This window comes from Alosa pseudoharengus, unplaced genomic scaffold (assembly GCF_046254945.1).
Source record: "Alosa pseudoharengus isolate Yale_2024_CS ecotype anadromous, Long Island Sound unplaced genomic scaffold, YU_APseudo_1.1 YU_APseudo_1.1_scf_1, whole genome shotgun sequence".
Taxonomy (NCBI): Eukaryota; Metazoa; Chordata; class Actinopteri; order Clupeiformes; family Clupeidae; genus Alosa; species Alosa pseudoharengus.
In genome coordinates, this window is record NW_027468564.1 from 1927529 (window position 1) to 1953543 (window position 26015).

The 26015-nt window shown below is 40.5% G+C and overlaps 1 protein-coding gene across 3 annotated transcripts in view; it reads right to left on the reverse strand.

The window, feature by feature from the left end:
• LOC143119851 (NACHT, LRR and PYD domains-containing protein 3-like) overlaps positions 1–26015 on the reverse strand; it is a 46550-nt gene that overhangs the window by 14101 nt on the left and 6434 nt on the right. For 2 of the 3 annotated variants that reach the window (XM_076281335.1, XM_076281336.1), the window contains exons 2-9: positions 25783–25922; positions 24300–24413; positions 19763–19876; positions 18595–18678; positions 16076–18076; positions 5814–5984; positions 1994–2161; positions 488–658 (exon numbers count right to left, since the gene is read on the reverse strand). In XM_076281335.1, coding sequence (XP_076137450.1) covers positions 488–658; positions 1994–2161; positions 5814–5984; positions 16076–18076; positions 18595–18678; positions 19763–19876; positions 24300–24413; positions 25783–25898 — 2939 coding nt within the window. In that variant the 5' untranslated portion in view covers positions 25899–25922. Of the gene's footprint in view, positions 1–487; positions 659–1993; positions 2162–5813; positions 5985–16075; positions 18077–18594; positions 18679–19762; positions 19877–24299; positions 24414–25605; positions 25618–25782; positions 25923–26015 lie in introns of those variants that run through there. The other variant, XM_076281337.1, reaches the window with a different exon arrangement.

The window sequence follows — 26015 nt, forward strand, 5'->3', positions numbered from 1 at the left end:
TTCACTTTTTCAACATTATTGGGTCCCTGGAGATGCGACAGGTCAGGACAGGTGTAACTTGAACTGTTTGAATGTCTATTTGTTTGTTACAAATAAAACTCCAGCAGTTCATAACTAGCCTATTGTAGCTTATTTTAAAATGAAAACGTGGGTACATCATCATGAATTTGTATGATTTGGCTATGACTTGACTTGACTTGCTTGAACCAAGCTATAACTTGACTTGACTTGCTTGACCCAAGCTATAACTTGACTTGACTTGTTTGACCCAAGCTATGACTTGACTTGACTTGCTTGATTGTCACAAAAAATGACTTGGACTTGCTTGTGACTTGAAGGTTAAGACTTGAGACTTGCTTGTGACTTGCACATGTGTGACTTACTCCCTCCTCTGGTATTACCCAACAATCATTCACATGTACATTACGTACACACAAATTAAACAAACAAGTAACAATTATCAGGAATTGCATGGCCTTGCACCAACCTTAATATGTGCAGTTTGCAGTGGGGACTAGACAGTCCCTTAGAGAGAAGCTGAACTCCAGAATCTCCCAGGTCATTGTGACTCAGGTCCAGGTCTATCAGGGAGTTTGGTGACTGTAGAACAGCAGCCACAATTCCACAGGACTTCTCTGGGAGTTTACAGTCAGCAAATCTGCAACAAAGTTGACATAATTATGACAGAACTCACCGTATCACACAATTTTTCCTGAAATTAATTTGACTCATTTGTATGTTTCCTCTTTAATTTACACAAAATAGGAAAAAATCAGAGCTTCACAGGCCACTGTGGCCTTGGTGCCCCCTTCTTTCAATATTCTGCTTTGCGTCTGACTTTATTTAGCCTATGGCCTGGCAAATTAAGCTTAGTATTCACATCGCAAATTCATGTAGTCTTTTACGCGGTGGAGAAAGTGACAGCACACAGCAATTTAATCATATTACATTCTGCGCCCATCTCCCTACCCATTCATTTCTGTGGAATACTTCACAAACTTTTCCCTCAACTCATGACACATGAACCGTATATCAGAATAAACAGCAGACCTTACCGAACACAAAGGTGTAAAGCATTCCCCTGTACAGATAGCCATTCCAGAGTAATCCGGGTAATCCGGGTTTTAAATTTGCAGCAATGTCTACATGCATGTCTCCAACTTTGGGCTTTAGGTTTCACAATGTGTTTAAATTGTTCAATACATTATTTCATAATAGGCCAAATACAAAATAAATGTTACAAATATTGCCTAGATATCTGTAATTAAAATCAGAGGATATACAGCTAACTAAGAGTTTGTCAAAGTAGCCTTTATGATCACAAAATGCTAAGCATGCATGTAGGCTTTTTGAGTTTCTTAAAGCTAAACTGTGCTTAAATTGTTCAAAACATGATAACAGGGCAAATAGAAAATAAATGTTAAATATATCTTAGATATCTGTAAATATTGAAATCAGTTCTATGATTTACAGTTCTATATAATATGTCATGTTTGATGTTTTTGTACTGTTTTATTCTGTGATGCAGGTCTGCTGTTGTGAATAGGCTAAATATAACTTTGATAATTTTTACGTAGCCTACTGTATAGTTAACTTTGGCCTTGGTGCCCTGACGTGTGGCCTTTGTGCCCCCCACCAAATATGCCCAACTGAAGGACAAGTGGCCTTGCCCCTAAAATTATGAAATTCCAAGCCTGGGAGTAAATGTGGGGGACAAATTTGGGTGAACCAGATAGCAAGTCCAATATGTTTAGGGAAAAATATTTTTATCACTAAGATTAATGAATAATCATGATAAATAATTGATCTGAATATTGATCAAACAATCGTGATTATCATTTTGGCCATAATCGTGCAGCCCTATATCCTCACATACAAGAATGCAACTGCACAAATAAATAAATAAATAAATAAAAAAAACAAACAAGTAGGTTAATATCTAAACACAAATACAGACTGAAACTTGAGATTTATGTTTCATTAGAGTACATACCGAAGTGCTTCAACTTTATGATGAGGATTCTCAAGTATAGCAGAGAACAGCTTCTGTGCTGATTTTCCAGGATGATTGTAGCCCACATCTAGCTCTTTCACACAGGACAGGTTTAGACTGAGAGCCAGACAAACATAACCTTCATCTGCGATACCACAATTACTGAGCCTGAAAGAGACAGACATACACACACAAAATGGGGGTTGTATGGAGGAAGTCTAAAGAATGTCCAATATATGTTTTCTTAATTCCAAAATGAAGAAACCATGAGTTGACTTAAAATCCCATGTTAATCCAATTGAGCTAGCTATAGAGCAGGTAAAATCTTGAAGCTGGCTGGAGAAATAACGGTTCTTTATTCTGGATGTTACAGCCAAGTATCCACGCACAGCATTCAGCAGAACATGTTACAAGAGGCGAAGGCAAAAAGAAGCGCGAGTGGAATTATTATCATAATGGAATTAGAATACATTAAAACTAATGGTTCTCCACAGGTCTGTCTGGAGTCAGATGGAGGAGAGCAATCGGTGACCGGAAAGACCAAATAACTATTGCAGCTTCTAGCTCAGGGCAGGGTCTTTTGCCTGTGGCATAAGAACCATGACATATTTGGTCAAGCACAAAAGACAACTTACCAAGGCAGTAGAAGCACTATTTTTACAAAATATCTATAAAATAGGTCACCTTTTGTTTAAATTTACTTATCATAAAAACTTCACGAGAAGGCTGCCTACTGTCACACAACAAATGCAAAGAAAGATTGGAGTGTAAACCACTGTTATTCCCATACTTGGGAGGTGATGAATTTTACTTGATGCTGCATTTAGATATGTAGACACATTATTAATTAGGGATCGACCGATATGGATTTTTTAGTGCCGATACAGATACCGATTTTTTTTGAGAGAAAGTGGAATAGAACATTATGTCCAATATTCCAATATGTGGTTTAATGTTCTGCATTATGTCCAATATTCCAATATGTGGTTTAATGTTCTGCATTTCTCATTAGTAGGTCACTTTGATACTAAAAGTATGATTCTATGTAATGACTGTATGATATCTGTACTGTCCCTGTGTATATCTGTGTGTGACTGTGTTTAGAGATAAGCATGAATATTATGACTTTGCAATGTTTCACTGTTCTGCATGGCTGCGTCAGTAGCTATCTGCTCCGGATTGCCAGGCTGCCACTAATCAGGGTCTGATTCAGTGTAGTCCACGTGAGATGGGATGACCAACGCCATCTCCCGTCAGCCTGGAAGGATACTTAAACTCTAACTATTTCCTTGTCTAGTTAGAGCAGCTGATGGATCTTTAGGTGAAGTCATGCTGTCTCTCCCTTGATGCGCATCATTGTAAATAAACTCTGTTCCTGATTTTTCATACTATTGGTCTGACTGGGTCTCTATTAAATCTATGGTATCAAAATTACCATCATTTTCCATCAGCCTTAGCCGATGACCGATACAGGCTGGCGATTTTCTTGAGCCGATATTTGGAGCCGATACTGCTTTTATTTTGCTCCCTCAATTTACATCATACAAATGACACATAATTACACAAATGAAGATAACAAATGTTATAAGTCTCAATTTAAAAAAGGAAAATGTATTGAACTTATGGATGGGTGCACTGGATATGATTAACTGTGCAAAATGCTTTAATCAACATCTTACAACACAGCCTTGATGATGCATTGCTTGCTGACTATAAGACATAATTCAGGTCATCACAAAATGTCCTTTGTCAACACTTTTAAATAATTTAAGAAAACAATAAGCCTGAAAAGTAGCTATTGAATTAAAGTGCTTGATTTGTAATTTAAGACTGCATGGTTTCAATTTTTCTAAGTCTATATTTTTCTAAAAAAAGTTGCCAGATTTGTCAACCACAGAACATAAATCAGTAGAAGAAAATAACGTGGTGTCAGATGTTTCTGTTCTAAACGGCATCAACGTCAAAAGGTATAAAACATATCTCTCAAAGTAGCGCAACACTCTCATATCACTGCGATGGCAACTCCGCCCAGCTCAAAGGGAGAGGGGGAGGGAGACGCACACACCACACGCTTCCAAAACTCAGCCAGGAGGTCGCTGAATAAAACTCCCACAAATATCACGGAACAACGTCGGCATTACTTAATCAAGGATACAAGGATACAGTACAAGGATACAAGGAAGTTTATTGTCACATGCATATAGTTACTGGAAGTAAGAAATGCAGTGAAATTATGTCTGGTGTCAGCCTATTTGTGCATTAATGGGGGGGGGGGGGGGGTAAAAAGTGCAGTAGAAGAGGGGTTTAGTAGATTAAGTGGCAAGGGCTGCGTAAAAAAAGGTGGGGGAGGATTGGGATTGGGTGGGGGGCACCAACAAGGAGCACCCAAGAGCAACAGGGGCAAGGAAAAACTCCCTTACCAAGGAAGAAACCTTGGGCAGATCCACGGCTCAAGGGGCTAACCCAACTGCCAGGGGTCTTGGTGTGTGTGTTGGGGGGATGACAGGGGAGATGGGATAGTGTGCTGTGTATGTGGGGAGAGGGCAGTGTGCAATATGTGTGTTGGAGAAGCTGAATCAGCAGAAAGGCTAGGCAATCAAGGACATGGGTAGATGGAGGAGAAATCAAAAATAATAAATAAAAAGTTCTATGGAGATGTGCAAAAGTTGGAGAAAGTCAGATATGTATATGTGTGTGTGTGTGTGTGTGTGTGTGTGTGTGTGTGACCAGTGTTCGTAACAGCTACCGCTACCGCATGCATACAGATAGCCTACAACTTAGCTATTTGCAGCTCCCTAAATACAATGGCAAGCAGTTTTATAGAAGAGGCATTCAGGGAGGGAGACACACACACACACACACACACACACACACACACACGCGTCCAACACTCAGCCACGTGGTTGCTGAATAAAACTCCCACAAATACCACGGAACAATGTTGGCATTACTTAATTATATGACCAGTGTTTGTAACAGCTACCGCTACCGCATGCATATGGATAGCCTACAACTTAGCAATTTGCAGCTCCCTAAATACAATGAAATGGCAAGTAGTTTTATAAATGAGGCATTAAGCATTAAATAAAGTACCGATCTATCTATCATTCGCGTTTTCCATTTGGACCCACAAACTTGCTTCCACCTTCAAAGTGTATGGCAATGTTTCAGCTAAGTCAAACAGTTAAAAGATGCTTTGAAAGTTTAAAGTTTACTGTTGTCTTGAAGAGCAGGCTTTCAGCACTCTGCTTGTGGAGGAGGGGGAGTCTGCACATGAATTGCAGCGTCTCCAGCAACACAGAGCTGCCTGTGGACGCCTGTATGTAAATAATGCGGGGGAAAAAACTATCGGTGAACGCAGCCGCTTATCGGCCGTTGCCGATACACGTAAAAAACGCAAATATCGGCCCGATATATCGGTCGATCCCTATTATTAATTCATGTTACCTGTGGGCAAGTAGTACTATTCTTTAATGTATACACAGAAGTTAAATTTCAGGTAATAGAATGCATGACAAATATTGACCTGTCTAATGTTAGGGCAAATTTAAAATTCCATTCAATGCAAGTCACCAACCTGCTCATCGGGAGCACTTTGGGGTTCAGTGTCTTGCTCAAGGACACTTCAACAGGGTCAGAAGGGTTGGACACGAACCAGAAACCCTCTGATTACTAGACAACTTCTTCACCTCCTGAGCCACTGCTGCCCAATTCATTATAAATAATGAACATTTTTGTTTCCCTGCCCGAAAGTGTGTATAACTAACCACAAAATCAAGTAAACAAACACATGTCAGTAAATGCATGGCCTTACACCAACCTTAATGTCTGCAGTTTGCAGTGGGGACTAGACAGTCCCTTAGAGAGAAGCTGAACTCCAGAATCTTTTAGGTTAATTTGACTCAGGTCCAGCTCTATCAGGGAGTTTGGTGACTGTAGAACAGTAGCCACACTTTCAAAGGACTTCTCTGTAAGGGTGCATTCAGCAAGCCTGTAAAACAACATGACAAAAGATCAAATATTAGAGATGAAGAAATGGAAGGGACACTACTTACAAGATGCTCCAAGATATAACCTCGCTTTGGTAGGCCTATACTTATCTTTTTGAATGGCTGCTTTAGAGTACGTTGTTAAAGGAACACGCCACCCAATGTCAGTAGTAATATATGTTCTTACCTTAACTTTCACTAGTTGAGTCATACCTCTCCCGTGTCGGTACGTGCACTCAAACGCTCTGGTGCGCGGCTGGACTGTGTTAGCATGTTGCTATGCTAGCGGGCTTTGCCGTAACTAAGCGTAGAAGTAATCAAAAACATCCACGTTTTCCCGACTTAAATACAGTTGCACGAGTAGTTGATAGAAATGCTACGGCCACGCAACATGAAACGTGGCGATTTTCCAAGCGAATAAACAGGAGAACTACAATGTGTGGCGCAATAGCACTTGGGAGTACTTCGACCTAGCGTAGTAGTATTGTTAACACCTAATTGTAGATCCTATCCACCACAGAGTTTAGAATCCATGCTGGATTGACCCTCAGCCTCTCCCTCCCCTCTGAGCGAGAGAGAGGCACACACACTAGAGATGCGCTGATGGGCTATTATTTAAACCATAACTGCATAGCAAAACTTATCATCCATCAGCACCAAAGTTTTTTGACCAATTTTCAAAACCGCACCCGCCCACCATCCGCTGGTTGTTTTAATGTAGGCTATATGGGTGATGCAGCGCTGCTGACGTGAGGCTAGAAAGCCCTTACCTGTTCTAGAAAGATCCAATGCAGCAAATGTATTCAAAGGCTAAAGTCGTACATTGGCTATGTTGTAGCCTATCCCCAGAATATCAGCAGCAAACTCAGTCTCTGTCTCGCAAAACAGTCTCCAAATAAAATGCACATCGGCCTGTTGCCTATTCTGCCAGCTTGTGACAATATATCGTCCAAAATGCTTGATTGCATTGCATTCTCCACATTTTTAGCTACATTTTCATGTACCACATCAGCATTTTTGTTCAGTGAATCTTTTGTAAATTGCTTTACAATTACCGTCGGGCCTATAGGCCTATTGCCTGGCTTGCCGATCAGCTTCGGTCACGTCCTTTTACAATTTTATCATTGTAAGAAAAAACGCAATTTGCCACATAATTTCAACATGCTCCTGGCCTACTAATTAATGCCTATTGTACTTTATTTTTTGCAAAAAGAAAGAAATCCTTGATAAAATAACAAGTCATTCACATTATAGGCTACTTTACACACTGTTATGTCAGGGTGACTGACGAGCCTGTTCTGAAGACTCCCATTAATTTTGACTGCACGAGTGCGTCTTTTTCAGACAGACAGCGCAATTAATTTTAAAGCAATTTACAAGCAACATGCTAACACAGTCCAGCCGCGCACCAGAGCGTTTGAGTGCACGTACCGACACGGGAGAGGTATGACTCAACTCGTGAAAGTTAAGGTAAGAACATATATTACTACTGACATTAGGTGGCGTGTTCCTTTAAGGAAGAGTTTAAATTACAATAAACAGGTGTACTGAAAAAACATGAACAATGTCAGCTGGGTTTGAACCCATGCCACACAACATACATGTTCGACAGACGCGCTACCAGGAGCGCCATTTCAGACTTAGACCAATCCGGAGTTCAAATGTAAAATTCCAATGAGTAATTTTTAGGGCTGTCAATCGATTAAAAAAATTAATCTAATTAATTACATACTCTGTGATTAATTAATCTAAATTAATCGCATATATAATTTTTGCTGTGAAAGTATTTTAAATATTTAAATTCAAATGAATCATTAAATAATCAGCATTAGTGACATTAAATTTCAAAAATACTTTTATTATTACTTTCTAGGGCTGGGCGATATGGACCAAAACTGATATCCCGATATTTTGGGGCTGATTGGCGATATACGATATCGATACGATATTGATATTTCAAACAGAAAGAGCGAAGTGCTTCATATATTCACTCAACACAACAATTATGACAACACAGCCAGTTTTAATTATATTCATTTCAGACTGCTCTAACAGAGCTGTGCAAAAAAGTGTAAACAATAACATAGGCCTACAATAGGCATAGGCTACAGTTGCTCTGATAAAGCTGTGCAAATAACAAAAGACCAAAAGTTGACCCTGACTGACAACGCAGGCCTACATTGTACTGCACAATGCAATAGGCTATTTTGGGCACACAATGCAGTTTTTTTTACCTGTAAGGGTTTGATAGGGCCTAGATGACAAGCAAATGTAGACTATATGATGGCCAGACATGTTGCTATCAACAACAAAAATAGTTTTAAACAATTAGGCTACTTAAACAACGCAACTGAGTCACTCATCAAGAGTGTGATAGACGCTACCGTCGTTTTGTATGTGTTCATTTTTGCATGTTCCGGTTCGTAAGAAAAATCCCTATGCACGATTGAATGGGGTTTCAGGAATCATAAAAAATGATGCCCTAACTGCTCGCGAGTCGTGTGCATATCCTCTTAATAAAATCAGCGTGTAGGTTGTCTCCCTGAGGACTTTAGATCTGCTACTGTATATCGCTAAACGCAAGCATTCATCAGTGTATTTAAATTAGCTAGGCTATGTACCAAAAAGGACATTTTACCGTGAGTCGAAGAGCTGTAAACAGTGTTGTAACTTAAATCTGCGTGTACAAAACCGCTTGGAGCTCCAGTGGAATTTTGATTTCACAACGAGAATTCTCGGTCTAGCCATTGATGTGCCGACGGAATAGGCATCAGCACCAACCTCTGATCAAGGTAAACAAAATCTGACTCCGTGTCCGTCATGTTTGAAAGTTTGTAGTGCTGCGAGGGAGAACGTGCACACGCAAGGGGCGCAGTTGAGCAGAGCTGCGGCTATCTGAATGGTCTGAACACAGAAGAGCAAGTGGCTTTGATAAAATGGCCCATTATTTGACATAATACCGGTATTACGATATTGTCTCAACTACATATCGTTTTCAAAAATATATCGGTCGTAGTCGTAATACCGATATATCGCCCAGCCCTATTACTTTCACTGTTCAAATAATGGCCATAATAATCTATGATATGACCTAATATGCTGAGGAAATAAATTCAAAAGTGCTTCGGGAAGAAGTTTTTTTTTAACATACAAGGCATTTCAGGCCACAGATATAACCTAGGGGACACAATGCAAATAAATGAACACTCCCCTCAATGTCAACACTATTTCTTTGCATTGATGTGCAACTTTCGAGTTGACGAACACCGGTGATATGCAAATTCCTTGCTGCAGACATTGTAGAGGACTTTATTTTAATCAACACTTTATTTTTTATCAACACCATCAGACGTTTTTTAAAAGTAAATGTTCCAATCAATGATCTAGGCAGCACATTTTCATCTCTCTCCTTCATTTTACAGTCTAATTGTTACTGACTAACGGCTCGGGGTCAAAGGTCATAGGGAATCGATTAATCTGCGTTATTTTTTTTAATCAGTTATTTTTTCTCAAATTAATGAATCGAAATTAATCAGTTATTTTGACAGCCCTAGTAATTTTATGATGATATTTATGATATGATATAGTATGAAGGGAACCTTTACATCTCCAGTTTGCATGACCTTACACCAACCTCAATATCTGCAGATTGCAGAGAGAATTACAGTCCTTCTGCTGTAACAGGTAACAAAAGATAATTTTGGACAGAGTGGTAGTTCGATACATCCTCTTATCCTGACGCATGTAAAGGTTTGCTTTTTCATTCCATTCAAGTTTGGTTAGGTCTCTTTCTTACCTACAACGGCACTCAGACAGGCCTTCTGTTACGAACGAACCGGCCAGAAGGGTTGCACAGCAGAGACGAGGTTAGGTGACATGAAGGTGAGCTGTCATGCTAAAATTGGCTAAACTTCTTGCTAAACGGCACAATATATTACACATACACAAGCTGTTTTATTGCTCTTTCCAGTTGTATAATTAAATGTCTATATTAAACCACATGATATAAATTACACATACACAAGCTGTTTTATTCCTCTTTCCATACCAAAGCTTATCTCCTGACCCTACTTGTATGCTACTGCACCTGAGACGATTTCTGTTCAGCAAGCTAGAATTCTGATGGGTATTGATCCAATCTGTGTCTCTCTCTAAGGCTTATCTTATGTTATAAAGGCTTATATTATCAAGGCTTATCTAATCTCAAGCACACCGTCAGCAACACAGACACACAAACCCTCACACACATAAACACACACTTCCTCACAAACAGTCCGGCACACACACACACACACACACACACACACACACACACACACCCTCAGGCATAAAAAAAAAAGGTTTGGTTCCTGTTGGTTGTCAGTTGAGGCCATGGGTAGGTAGGGAATTTTTTTTTTTTTTTTTTTTCCCAGTGGCAGTAAGGGATAGGTAGAAAATCAGTCCCTCCAGGATTTCACGAGGTTTGAGACTGTTTCGACCTAAAATGCCTGGATGGAAGTTGCGGTGTTTTTAGCTGTTTCTTGTGGAGAAATTCTGGGAGGAAGTGAAAATTGCAAAAATAGTTGTGATTTTTTTTTTTTTCAATTTAGGGCAATTAAGGTTAGTAAGACCAAAATCACACTGATAATCTTGATGCTTATTAAAAAAGGATAATCAAAGGTAAACAGTAAGGATTACAGAAAATCAAAGTAGGCCTACTTTATTTGTGAAAATGCTTTGACTGAGGTAATTCACAAAGCAGTATAACCTTTCGTAGAACTGTCCAAAAAAGAGTCACCTAAAGAGATGGCATCATGTCATATGTTTCAATACATTCATATATTTTGTAATTCTTATTAAGTTCATATCTTTTTAATAATTCATAGTCTGTGGCCTGCATAATTACTAATAGCCAAGTAAGTATCTAGTAATTTCATATTGATGTAAACTATTTGACTACACTTCTGTTTAATGTCATTACATTGGTGGTGTACGTCTAATTGACTGCCTGCCCCTTTAAGAACGTGAGAGTAACCTAATTACATTTCTGAGTGGATTGGAAGGCTTGCATCTCACTGTGTTCGGCTACGAGTGTAAATCACTTTTTGCATAGTGCATTACGATATGTGGATGCAATTGGGAATGTCTTCTATGTCATTAGTCAAAATAAATGTTAAAAAAACAACTCGAATGAAATCATTCTTGGATCATAGAAGTAGTGCTGCCGCGATTAGTCGACCTAATCGACCATGAAAATTAGTCTACGCCAATTTTTTTAGTCGAAAAGTAATTTTACTATTGACCGCCTATTTATTTTTGGTCTCAAACCAAAAACTCTTTATAACTCTATGTTATTAACTCTTGAAAAGTACAATGACTGTCTTTGGATGTTAAACAGGCTACTAAGACTTTGGCATGTTTTAAACCCCCGCTATGCACGCAAACTGTTAACGCCAGCAGCAAAGCTGCGTGCCTGCCTGCTTTCAGCGCAATTCATTATTAGGCAGAGCTAAGTGGGGGGAGCTAAGCTAGTAGGTTACGCTAGTCCAGACTCTGACTAATATAGTATTGTGGAAATTGAAATACATGAAGTCTCACGTTGACAACGTCATTACTGTAATTCATTCATACAAAAAAATGTTAAAACGAACATGCTGCCTCCCGTGATATCAATCAAGGTGCGCGTCATTTCCCATGGTCAATAAGTCACGACGCATATTTTTTTAGCGTTCAAGCCAACTGATAAAGTGAGGTAACCTATGTGGTAAGACGCGCAAAGTGCCTGTAGCCTACTTGTTTTGAACATGCTGATGTTAGGCTCATTTGGAAAGTCCTCAACTCCTGTCACCTTTCAAAGTCCAGCGTTTCTCAAACTATGGGCCGCGCAAACCAGCACCGGCTGTAACGTGGACACTGCTGGTCCGAAGCCGCAGAGAGAATTCCCGGGGCTTCATCTGATAATTTGTTGCGCAATTGATCAAGGAACCGCGGACCGACAGAAGAAGAAAACAAACGTTTCTGCAATCAGTATGAATTACTTGCTAATTTGGTGTCATCAAACATAGAGGCATACAATTAAATTGTGGCGTTCATTCAATGCGCGAGAGAAACTGAAACCACTTGATAACGTTGGCAGCAAAGCTCCAATTCAACCTATTGGAAGGCTATTTAATTATGAAACTACATTTAATAGAACAATGTGGATTTATTTATGCATGTGGATTTATGCAAACAGAGCACAGACTATAATACACTATCTAGAGTATTGTATAGTCAAATTTGAATAATGTGGCCAAAAGCTTGTGGCATAATTAAATATGTCAATATTCTTTCCATTTGCCTACCAGTGTATGATGCTTGCATGAGGGAAACATCCCAAAACGATTACACCAATATAATTGCTGTTGTTTTGTGAAGTATTTATCATGCAACCATGCAAAAGCAATGGAACTATTGTAATTATATTTTACATTAGTAAAGCAGTCCTCTGATGTGCATGTTTTCACAAACTTTTTGTGAACAATGTTAGCACTTTAAACACTGGCTGCTTTGAAGTGCATGTATAACAATATAGCATAACAATAATAATTGTGATGTGATATAATGATAATTTGATGGGAGGTGGGTTCATGTAGGTGGGCCCTATGACCCCAAAGTATGCCATGACCGGGCCTTAGGTCAAAGAAGTTGTCTATGTCCATGGCAACACTGGCATACAAATAAAGTCTATCAAAGGTCTGACATTAGATCTGAAGGTAGCATTTTAAATGGGGTGTTTTTTTTAATACATAATTTTAGTATTAAAGTAATACAGCTTCTAACAAAAGGGTGATATATATTTTACGTTTTCCCTTTAGTTGAGTTCAAAATAAAACGGACACAACAAAATAACAAACACTTGATTTTTAAAAAAATTAGTCGTTTAGATTAGTCGACTAATCGAAAAATTAGTCGAAAGATTAGTCGTTAGAAAATTAGTTGTTAGTGGCAGCACTACATAGAAGAGGTAAATGTCTTGCAATTTTATTAATTTCTATGATTTTGGTAGCACTACTCAAACTAAGCCCACAAGCTAGCAAACATGACATAAGCTAAAAGGACATATCCAGGTAAACGTTTGCCAATGGGTTGCATAGCCTACTCAAATGTCAGTAAACCAAGTAGGCCTTAATTAACTTACTTTCATAGCCTAGGTAGGTTAGCAACACCAGGTTGAGAGATGCAAGTAAGCAGATCATTAACGTTAGCCTTCTATTTATTGTCATCAAAACTGCAGATGAAACGAACACGTTAGGGCAGTCTTTGGCGTCATATGCAGAAGGTGCAGAAGTAAGTGTGCCATCTGGCTCAATATTCTGCGCGAGGGACTGTTGTGGTAGGTGAAATTTCACGGTGAAACTACGATGATTGGTCAAATTTGCGAAAGAGTTGCAGTGTTTGGACAAAATTGCGAGTGCCTTGGTAAGTGACGAAAACAATCGTCTTCATGAACAGCTGTGCATAGGCTACTTTGTAAAAGAGAGAATACGCTCATCCCTATACATAACGCAAGGGGTAATTAATGTAATTATAGTTCGCCTTTTATTTGTGGATTTATTTAATGTAGCCTAGACTATTTACTGTTATTTCGTCCCCAAGCTCATAAAATAAATTTGGGTCGCACATAAATTGACAGGGTCGGTCGGAAACCGGAACCCAAGAATTTTTTTTTTATGCCCCACAAACAGTCCGGCCCCCTCTCGCTCGCTCTCTCTCTCACACACACACACACACACGTGCCCCTCCACACTCTTTTCACACTCTCCCTTTCGCACACACACACACACTTCTTCACAAACACCTTAATTCGCCTTATTCACCTGACGGCCAGAACGAGGCTACAGGGTACACTTCATTACACCTCAGTCCAGCAGATGGTGTTGGTAATGCACTCCGTTTGCAAACTGCCAAAAAAAAGCTCACCGAAAAAGAAGGGTTCACTGGCCTGTTATATATCTTCTTCTTCAGTGACTTTTTTTTAGTGACAGAGTGAGGGGGAGAGAGTAATCTTTAGGCAACACAATGATTTTGATCTGACTTTCTTCAGTTTTATGCTGAAGCCTTACACATAGGCTACTAAATACACAGTGTCTACAAGATTTCATGAATGGGTCATTCCGTGTCAAATCAGATTGTTGACAGGTTGTTGCAGCATCGTCTCTGCATTTTGTTCAAATCTTGTCTATATCATCAATGGGTCTTAAAACCAAGGCCTGTGAAATATTTCTGTGCAAAACTTATGTTTTCATATCTTTTTCAGACATTGAAATTCTTTCATTTTTACAGCTTGAAAAACATGTGCCATGTTTGGGCATTAATATCTTGACAAATATTATCCCTAGCCTCCTCAAGGAGGGTGGAAGACCAACTCATAAAAAGAATGTGTAAACAATTACAAGTCTGTCCTAAATGTTTCCTGACTTTCGAAAGGACCCTAGATTTCAGAAAAATGTGCATTAAGTGTGATATTGAGGGTATTAAAAAAACAGTTTTGTTTTGTTTTTTATTTGGTATCAGTCACTATTTCCTCTTCACAGTTTATTAATGTTTTAATTTGACGTCTCCACATGAAATGACCATGACAATAATAAGGATAAAACAAGGCGTGTTTGTATTTGTGTCATTTTCAGGCAACTGAAATGTGTATGTGGGGTAGCTAGTAGGATCATAAAAATCTATGTGGAAATAGCTAAGTATGTGGACATTTAGTGTGTAAAGTACCAATACACAACATGGCATTTTACTCCTTCCATAATGTGTTGGAAAGAAGACTGTTTTCTGCAGCGGGAGAGTGGGCCGTTAGCTGCCGTAACCAGTGTGGGCATATTGCTGTTTGTTGACTGAGCCAACGCTGCTGCTGCTGTTGCAGGCCTCTGTGTTGGCTATTGACCTCCTCAAGTTAAGCACACACTCCTTAAATCTGAATTGGATCTGGGCTGCGGTATCGAGAGGGGACTGATAATTCACTGCTGGCTGGATTGGGGCTACTGCAAGATCACGTTAAGAGTTGGACATTTGAAAAGAATACTCCCAGTATTTTCCATGGACTCAATTTTTGTTGTTTTTCGGACACTGGTGTGAAGATTTGCTGTGCGTGTGCTGCGCTGTGCTCTCCTACTCTGACACTGAATTGCTTTTGGGAACATTGAATATTGGAGTCTTCCATGTAAGTGTCCTGCCTCTTATGTCCGACTCATATTAGTTTTCCCTCTCTCTCTCTTCCTCCGCCAGTGTGTCTGCTGACTGCCGGACCTTGGTACCCGACGTCAGTCACGGTGTGACCCCCCCACCACACACACACACACATTGGCCCGCGAGTTGCTGCTGCATCCTGGCTGGCTCCTTCTCCCTCTCCTGTGTGGACCTATAAACTGTTGTGTTTATTCTCAATGGACTGAGTCTTTTAATAAGGGAACCAAGTGACTGTATTTAAAATAAATCATACAGTTTTATATCGCAATTCCTCTGACTCTGGTGTGGTGTTGTTACGCCCCCCTGTGTCCCCATCAGGTTCTGTGTAGTCAGTGCACGGGCAGTGCAGACCTGGCGGTGTCAATTAGTTATTGTGCACACCTGTAGGAAGGTGTGGCTGGGTATTTAAGAGGTTCTATACACTCTCTGTTTGGGCACTATCTTTCATTTCGGGCACTGGGTGTCATTAGGCATATTCTCTCTCACATCAACTTTTAATGCTTTACATCTACCTCCCTCTTTATCTCTTATTACTGACACAGACATGCACACATAGCCTACATTTAGTTTATCTTCCTTCCCCTTAGACATTTGGTTACATATATTTGTTATCTTTGATTACTTTAAATAAAATGCCTTTCGGTTAACCTTAATTCTGTTGTCTGCCTCCATTTTATGTTATGGTTAAGAGCCAGCCATAACAGTGTGTGGTTACAGTAGCTACCTAGAGGAAAAGTTATTTACACACACACACACACACACACACACTCTGTGCATGTTAAATGCGCTATACAAATAAATCTGACTTGACTTGACTTCACTTGACACACACACACACACACACACAAACACACACACACACACAACAGATATTGTTACTTACAGAGCTGATGGGACTCCTGTCAGCACCTTCTGAAGAACTTCATCTGGACTGAGGAGTTCAGTCTGATCTTCCTCTGGTGTCTTTATGTACTTCTGCAGGTCAAACTCAGCCAGCTGCTCTTCTGACATCTTAAACGTCTTCCATACCTTAGTCCCCCACTCTCCTGGTAAGAGTGTCTCTACATGCAGATCTTCTGAGCTCATTTTGTGTTCCACTACTGCATGGTGATTCAGCTCATTCAGACAGTAGAACAGGTTGATCCTTCTGTCCGAGCTACTCTGATCTCTGATCTTCTGTTTGACATACTGGAATGTTTGCTCTGAGCTATCTGATTTGCTACTGCTCTGTGGCAGTAGGTGCTTTAAGAGATTCTGATTGGACTCCAGTGAGAGGCCCAGAAGGAAGCGGAGGAAAAGGTCCAGGTGTCCATTCTTACTCTGTAAGGCCAGGTCCACTGCAGTCTTGTGTAGGTCATGAAGAGTTGCAGTTCTAAACAGAGCAGAGAGCTGAGAGGTTTGCTGTTGGTCAGGCATGTTTCTCTCTCTGTTGCTGAAGCAGAGGAACACATACAGAGCTGCAAGAAACTCCTGGATGCTAAGATGCACAAAGCTGAACACCTTCCCCTGGTGCAGCTCAGACTCCTCTCTGAAGATCTGAGTACACACTCCTGAGTACACTGATGCTTCTGTGACGTCAATGCCACACTCTCTCAGGTCTTCCTCATAGAAGATCAGATTGCCCCTCTCCAGTTGTTGGAAAGCCAGTTTCCCCAGTTTGAAAATCACCTCTTCATCCGTCTCTTTTCTCTCTGTGTACTTGACATTTTTTATGCCTGTCTGCATCATCAGGAAGTGTGTGTACATTTGAGTCAGAGTCCTTGGCATTTTAACTTTGTCTGAATCTTTTGATGTTTTCTCTACAACAGTGGCTGAAATCCAGCAGAAGACTGGAATGTGGCACATGATGTAGAGGCTCCTGGATGACTTCAGGTGTGTGATGGCTTTGCTAGCCAGGTTCTCATCACCGATTCTCTTCCTGAAGTACTCCTCTTTTTGTGGGTCATTAAATCCCCTTATTTCTGTCACCTGGTGCACACTCTCAGAATGGATCTGATTGGCTGCTGCTGGTCGGGTGGTGATCCAGAGGAGAGCAGAAGGAAGCAGATTACCCTTGATGAGGTTTGTCAGCAGCACATCCACTGAGGCTGGCTTTGTCACATTACAACACTTCGGGTTGGAGCGGAAAGCTAGAGGAAGTCGACACTCATCCAAACCATCAAATATTAACATGACTCTGTCCTCTGAACTGGTGAAGACTCTGGAATCTTTGATTTCAGGGAAAAAGTGCTGAATAAGATCCACCAGACTGAGTTTCTTCTCCTTCATCAGGTTCAGCTCCCGGAAAGGAAGAGGAAATATGAAGTGGACATCCTGAATGGCTTTTCCTTCAGACCAATCCAGAATGAACTTCTGCACTGAGACTGTTTTTCCAATGCCAGCCACTCCCTTTGTCAGCACTGTTGTTCTGAGGGGTTCGTATTGTCTGGGTTTGTATTGTCTGGGCTTAAAGATAGTGCCCTTCTTTTCCCCCTCATCTTTCAGTGGCGATCTAAACATGTTTGCAATCTTTTTTATCCCGTTAGGGTCATCTTTCCCCTCATCTTCCAGGAAGTGTTCTTTTCTTTGTCTTTCCTCTTCAGAGAAGCGTTTTTTTCTGCGTCTTTCCTTTTCCAGGAAGTGTTCTTTTCTGCGTCTTTCCTCTTCCAGGAAGCCTTTAAAGATATCACTGCATTTGATTGGTCTGCCTTGTGCTGCTTCTCTCCTGGATGCCCTCTCTATCTGTCTGACCTCATGTTCATCATTGACCTCTCCTCCTCCCCCCTCTGTGATGTAGAGGTCTGTGTAGATCTCATGGAGGAGTCTGGTGTCTCCCTGCTGTGGGATTCCCTCAATCAGACACTGAAACTTCTTCTGCAAGTGGGATTTGTGGTTCTGCTGAAATCTGTGTGTGAAAGCCAAAACACATGATTTAAAGGGAAATTTGGCAGGATAAGCTATATTTCCCACCTCTGCTGGAGGAGTTGTGAATTATGCTATTGCAAACAATGGAAAAAGGTAACTATAAAGCATTTTGTTTACAAGCTAGCGAAAGTTTGGCAGAACAATATGGATGTTACAAGGTAAGAAATTTAAAACGAGTTGCGAGAATACGAGAATAAATTTAAGACGATTTAAAACGTGTTTCTTGTTTTCTCACTTCTCTTACCGGGACGGTAGTCCCAATGTTGCAAGGTTGTTTTTTTTGCCTGGGGATGCTAGGGGGAGCGGGGAAAGTCACCATTTTCACCGGAACAGGTCATTTAACCATCCAAATGATTTCTAAACGGGTTTAGACAAACTTATGTACTACGGTTCTGTGCACAAACCCACACACACACACACACCCACACACTCTCCAAGCAGGGAACAACCTCCATCACCACATTAACTCATCACATTAATCACACACACACTCCTCACCTCCATGCTTCATGGCTGGTGTGTTGTTCCTCAGATTGGCTGGTGTTAGAGGCTGCACCACCCTCCTCAGGAGCAGGTCTTACTCTAGAGAACAAGCAGAGAACAACCGCCATCACCCTTATTAACTTAATCACACACACACACACAGTGTGGGTATAGGCTAGCACATCCAGTCCAAATGTGCAGGTTAACATGCAGCACCACAGTGACGCATGGTGACGGGTGTAGACTTTGATAGCATTGGTCCATCCTAACCAATCACATTGATCAGGGATTCCTGATGTTACTTCCTACTTCGCTTAAACTTTGCAAACAGACAATAAACAGCATCAGCAGTCAGGAAACAATGTAAGTAGCCTACATTTGCTGTAAACAAATGGACACATTCTTCCGACTGCATTGTAGGCGTTCCTACTACCGTTTACCATAGCCACTTTTGAATTGCGAAACTATAGCATCGTTCCTTCTCTTCAAACACTATTTTCCCTGAATACACACGCACAGACACTGCATTACTCAGCTACTCAGGAAATCATTTAAACAAACTTCTTCCCAAACAAACAGGAGTTTTATATAAAATACAAAAACTATTTCCCCTGAATGTTCTTCCCTCATGTGATTACTGCTGAAATTACTTGCTTCATGTCTCCTCTTCAGTCTCTCTCTCTCTCACTCACTCACACAGTGTGTTCTTATCAGACAAATACACACACACACACAACCTCCATCGCCACATTAACTCAATACATTAATCATCAGACGCGCGCACACACACACACACACACACAGACACACAAACCTCCATCGCCACATTAACTCAATACATTAATCATCACAAACACACACACATGCACACACACAGATCAGCAATCATCTCACTGTCCAACACACTCCTCCATCTGGTTTTAATCAGACTATTTGTGGTATGCTAGCTCTATTTATTTACCCACCAAAGTAGCTGGTAAGTTGACCATATTCACCCGCCAGTACACAAATTCACCCACATGGCGAGTGTGTGTGTGGTTGTGTGTGTGTGTGTGTGTGTGTGTGTGTGTGTGTGTGTGTGTGTGTGTGTGCGCGTGTGTGTGTGTGTGTTTTCCTTTGCTCCTTCACATCACTCGTCATGTTGAATTGTGACTGACATGTCTACAGACTGATGACTACTCACATTTGAGCTGATGGAACTGGTTCACTGCTGAATTTGAGCGGCTCAGCCTTGGACCAGTCACTCTTCATGGACACACAGCTGGGCACTGGAGATGGGGGTCTGTGTGTCTGTGGGCTGGTTACAAAAGGAGACACAAGAAACTGAATAACAACTCATTCCTCTGTGGATGATTGCATTTGTTCACACTTACAGTAATACTGTAACAATACATGCTCCATTTTAGAATTAATCTATCTCTCTCTCTATCACACACACACACACACTATACAGTGTATTCCTAATATCATACAGTATCCCATAGTTTTCTATAACACATACTAGGGGTGTAACGGTTCATGTATTCGTATTAAACCGAAACGGTACGGGTGTCACGGTTCGGTGCATGAATTTACACGGAGAATACACGGTATAAAAATACATAAAACTTGTGTGCGGATTAATTAATGTAATGCGCAATTACTGTTAAGTACGAGAGTTACGAGAGTTCTTTAGCGACACCTAACGCTAATCTGTAGCCTCGCCTTAGCTCTGAAGCTCTGATTGGCGCCTATGTTATTTTTTTGTCAGGTTGTCGGTCGAGTCAGTCAGTCAAAGATAGCAGCACTAAGCGAGTGGTGGCGACCCACAAGAGTTAGAGGATCCGCTGGTCTTAAGATCGCAAGTTTGAGAACTTCAGTTACAGTAGTACAGGCGAGAGAGTGGTGGATAAGACTAAACTGTGTGTCGGCGTTGTTCAGCAGTCGTTGGGTATGTGAATGGAAATATATCGAACATGCTACACATATTCTAAGCCATCACCCAGATGGGCTACCAATCACTGAAACGAGAAAAAAAAAAACTTCCCCTGCGCTTCACCAGCCTTTGGATACCCATACAAATAGGGCCAAAACCTGTGGCTTAAATTAAATGATTTCGTAATGACAGAAAGCTATGTAAATCGCGTGGTAATTACCTTTATGTTAGGGTAACTTGTAACTTCTCACATGAGGAGCTGGTAGTGTTAAGTGCATAGACAGTAAAAGAAAGTGACAACGCTAACCAGGCTAATAAACAAACCATGCTACCGTGAGTTAACGTTGAAGGGCAAAGTCACGTGACTTCTAGTTGTAGTCTGTTTATGAAATGAAAGGAGCAATTCCGTTTTTTTTAAAAGAAGGCAAAATAGTGTGATATTTTCACAGTTAGTAGATTATTACTGTACACACACTGAAAAATATTGAGGCAAATTGTAGACCCTTCCATATACAACTAAACACGGATGTTAAAGGTCTTGCTTAAGAGGATTTTTAAAAATCATTATTCTATGTAATTTGCACTTTCAGAAATAAGAGATGCTGTAGGCCTATTTTCAGTTTTATAGCTGATTGTCTTATTTTGTTTACAAGTTACAGATGGAGTCTGGGTACTTATTGTACTCTTTAGCCTACATCTTACACACTTCAGGCTGTTGCAGATAGCTCAGGGAAGAGACTGTATGACACTAGGTGGTACAGCCTGAGACATGCACAATAAAAAAAAATTTGCTTTCTGCATTTTTGTTTTGCTTTTCCCTCCATTGTACCAATCTCGTACCGAACCGTGATGTCCGAACCGAGGTATGAACCGAACCGTGACTTCTGTGTACCGTTACACCCCTAACACATACATCTTTGCATGGTGTCCAACATTTAGAATAGGTTAGACCTTTACATCTCATCCATCCCATTTCCTGTGTGAATGTGAATGTGTGTGTGTGTGTGTGTGTGTGTGTGTGTATGAGTCTATGAGTAGGTGTTAGGTGTGTGAGTGTGTATGTGAGTGTGTATGTGTTTGTAGGTGGTAGGTGTGTGTATGTGTCTGTGTGTTGGTGTAGGTCTGTATTTGTGTTTGTGTGTGTGTGTGTGTGTGTGTGTGTGTGTGTGTGTGTGTGTGTATGTGTATGTCTGTATGTGTGCGTTTGTACAAGTCTGTGAGTGTGTGTGTGTGTGTGTGTAAGTGTGTGTGTGTGTGAGTGTGTAAGTGTGTGTGTGAAGGTGTATGTCTGTATGTGTGCGTTTGTACAAGTCTGTGAGTAGGTGTGTGTGCGTGTGTGTATGTGTGTGTGTGTAAGTGTGTGTGTGTGTGTAGGTGTATGTCTGTATGTGTGCGTTTGTACAAGTCTGTGAGTTTTTGTGGGGTGTTGGAGTATTGTGTGTAGATTGAAGAGAAAAAAAATAAATAATTGAATCAATTTTAAGATGAGTCTGAAACATAACAAAATGTGGAAAAAGCGCTGTGAATACTTTCCACATGCACTGTATGTGTGTGTGTGTGCGTGTGTGTGTGTGTGTGTGCATGTGTGTGTATGTGTATGTGTGTGTATGTGTTTGTGTGTGTGTGTTTTCCTTTGCTCCTTCATATCACTTGTCATGTTGAATTGTGACTGACATGTCTACAGGCTGATGACTACTCACATTTAGTGTTGTCACGATACCAAAATTATGACTTCGATACGATACCTGCCATAAATATCTCGATGCTCGATACTGAAGCGATACCACGGCGAAATCCTAAAATATCCGGAAAAGAAAGGACGCAAACCTCCTCCAAGTGTATTGAGTCATTTGTGTTGAATTTAGTGCACTTTTGTAGTGTGCAGGTCAATTCTGGGTTCTAAACTTCTAAACTTCCTACATAATTATTAGTTTTTATAGTCAGTAAAATAGGAATTTGTGTCTGATTAAGTCCATTATTGTTTGTTATAGTTAATTTACATTGTGTTGTGTTTTGGCAATAAAGTACCTTTAAATAGCCAAAGTAGGCTAGATCAAGGTCAGTGTTGAAATTACTGCATGCAAATCACTGAATGCTATGCAGAGGGGCCTAATCTTTAGGCCATTTGATGTAGGCTGCCCTAGGCCTTCCCGTGTTTAAGGGATTTCTTTGACAGTTGCAAAGGGTACCAGTGTACAAGTACAACGTTCCAACCAGGTCTTCGTCAGATAGGCCTACACCATTAGGCTACCTGTTGCAATATATCTGTGTACATTACGTACTAGGGCTGTCAAAATAACTGATTAATTTCGATTAATTAATTTGAGAAAAAATAACTGATTAAAAAAAAATAACGCAGATTAATCGATTCCGTATGACCTTTGACCCCGAGTCTTGTAGTCAGTAACCATGAGACTGTAAAAAGAAGGAGAGAGAAGAAAATGTGCTGTCTAGATCATTGATTGGAACATTTACTTTTAAAAAACGGCCTGATGGTGTTGATTAAAATAAAGTCCTCTGCAATGTCTGCAGCAAGGCATTTGCATATCACCGGAGTTCATCAACTCTAAAGTTGCACATCAATGCAAATAGACATTGAGGGGAGTGTTCATTTATTTTCATTGTGTCCCCTAGGTAATATCTGTGGCCTGAAATACCTTGTATATGAAAAAAAACTTCTTCCCGAAGCACTTTTGAATTTATTTCCTCAGCATATTAGGTCATATCATAGATTATTATGGCCATTATTAAAATAATAATAAAAGAGTTTTTGAACTTTAATGTCACTAATGCTGATTATTCAATGATTCATTTGAATTTAAATATTTAAAATACTTTCACAGCAAATATTATATATGCGATTAATTTAGATTAATTAATCACAGAGTATGTAATCAATTAGATTAATTTTTTTAATCGATTGACAGCCCTATTACATTTCTTTGATAACATTATTTGCTACCATGTAACAACAAGCCGCTATTATTATTAGGACTCAACACGCTTCAGTGTTAGGCTATTATATGCTGTGGGCTTTAATTAGCGGATTTCGGGTAGCCTATCCTACATCTGGGCAATAATTATTGAACAAATTGCAGTCTGCATGCCATATGACAAACATTACCAGTAGTACTGACCGAATATTAAATAGATCGTTTGCAAGTTATGGTAATGTTATACTAGCGTGAACATTGCGTTTTCATCATGTTATATGATCAGTTGTTATGTCTCGTCAAAATTCACTGATGAAGGAAGGTTCGCTTTATCCAAGAAAACCATACTCGTTTCAGTTAGGCTAGACTGAAGAGATGAACTTGGCACTAATCATGTAGTGGTGTTTTCTATAGCCTATTCGTTAACCTGTCGTTCTTTGAACTCTTTAAAAATGTTGGGATATGTCTGTGAGGTGCTTAGCCAAGTTCTATGCGTAGCCTACTGCTTTTGAATGACTTTGAAACATATTTTACAAACGGGCCTCTGTGTACCTGATGGCTTGCCTTCACTATTCCCGATGTATCCAAAATAGTTTCAGATTTCACCTTTTGTTTTATCCGCAAGGCCGAGGACTGTCGGCAAAGAACTATGTTGACGTTGGCTGCGCACTCACTCACTCAGAGCTGCCTGCATGACACGCCCACTTGCTTAGATGCGTGCAAGGAGCATGGAGAGCAGCAGTTCACAAAGACGCAGAGCGTTATTATTTTAATAAAGTATCGATTCTAAAAATGTCGGAATTCGTATCGTTTTTTGCGTGAAGGCATCGTGATACCATTCTAGTATCGATAAACCGTGCAACACTACTCACATTTGAGCTGATGGAACTGGTTCACTGCTGAATTTGAGCGGCTCAGCCATGGACCAATCACTCTTCATGGACACACAGCTGGGCACTGGAGATGGAGGTCTGTCTGTCTGTGGGCTGGTTACATAAGGAGACACAAGAAACTGAATAACAACTCATTCCTCGGTGGATGATTGAATTTGTTCACACTTACAGTAATACTATAACAATACATGCTCCATTTTAGAATTAATCTATCTCTCTCTCTATCACACACACACACACACACAATACAGTGTATTCCTAATGTGTTTGTGTGTGTGAGTGTGTACACCCTGGCTTGTCTTAGATACAGGCAAGGGGGCCTTGAAGGAAAAAAGGTTGCGAAACACTGGTCTAACACTCTCATACCCAGGCTAGTTCCCTATAGATGATATTATCAGTCTAATACTCTCATGCCCAGGCTAGTTCCCTAGAGATGGTATGACATTATCAGTCTAATACTCTCATGCCCAGGCTAGTTCCCTAGAGATGGTATGACATTATCAGTGTAATACTCTTATGCCCAGGCTAGTTCCCTATAGATGGTATGACATTATCAGTCTAATACTCTCATGCCTAGGCTAGTTTCCTAGAGATGGTATTACATTATCAGTCTAATACTCCCATGCCCAGGCTAGTTCCCTAGAGATGGTATTAGCAGTCTAATGTCCTATTTACTGCTGCTGTCACGGTTGCAAGGGGAGAGCTTAACCCAAACACAGGGCAAAGTATGGCAAGGCAAGGTAATCTTAGAATTGCTACAATCTTTAATCCAAACTGAACAAACCGTGTGTAACACAACACACATTGACTAATAACCGACGAAGACTGAGGGGAGACAGAGGGTTTAAATACACAGGGGTATCAGGGCACAGGTGGACAATGAACAAGGTAAATCAAGAGACAGGTGGAAACCATAATTAAACTAACAGACAAACGAGGATCAGGTGAGGTGCGGAGACACAGGCACAGTGAACAGAAACACATGGCAAAACAAACAAAGGAGCACATGGCACAAGACACAGGAAGTAAACAAAGCAAACCGGAAGACACAAGAGGAGCAGACTTGAAGGAAAACACTAAACAGGGAAAATAAAACACAACAGGACCCTTACAGCTGCTCCCATGAATATTTGGATTAATTTGAAACATTTTTGAAGTTTACTGACAACCCTGACAAGGAACCAAACAATTCAAAATACAGACAATGAGGCACCAATGCACCAGAGAAGAACAGAGAGTGTGTTGGGACAGGTATGATGTGTACTGTATCTGTGGATTAATTTACCCTCCATCAGAGTGTGTTGGGACAGGTATGATGCGTACTGTATCTGTGGATTAACTTACCCTCCATCAGAGTGTGTGGGGACAGGTATGATGCGTACTGTATCTGTGGATTCACTTACCCTCCATCAGAGTGTGTTGGGACAGGTATGATGCGTACTGTATCTGTGGATTAACTTACCCTCCATCAGAGTTTGTTGGTTTGCTGCTTTGTTGCACACAGCTGTGTGCTGCAGACTCTGGTCTGAGTGTCTCACTGTGACCTGCAGCCTCCTCTCTCTCCTGAGAGACACTCATCCTAGCAGCAGTGGGAGAGTCTCTCTGGGAATGTACATGAGACATATGCAGCTTTACCTCTTGTTTCATGTGTCACCGCATACTATAGATCAGACATGTCAAAGTCAAGGCCCGCGG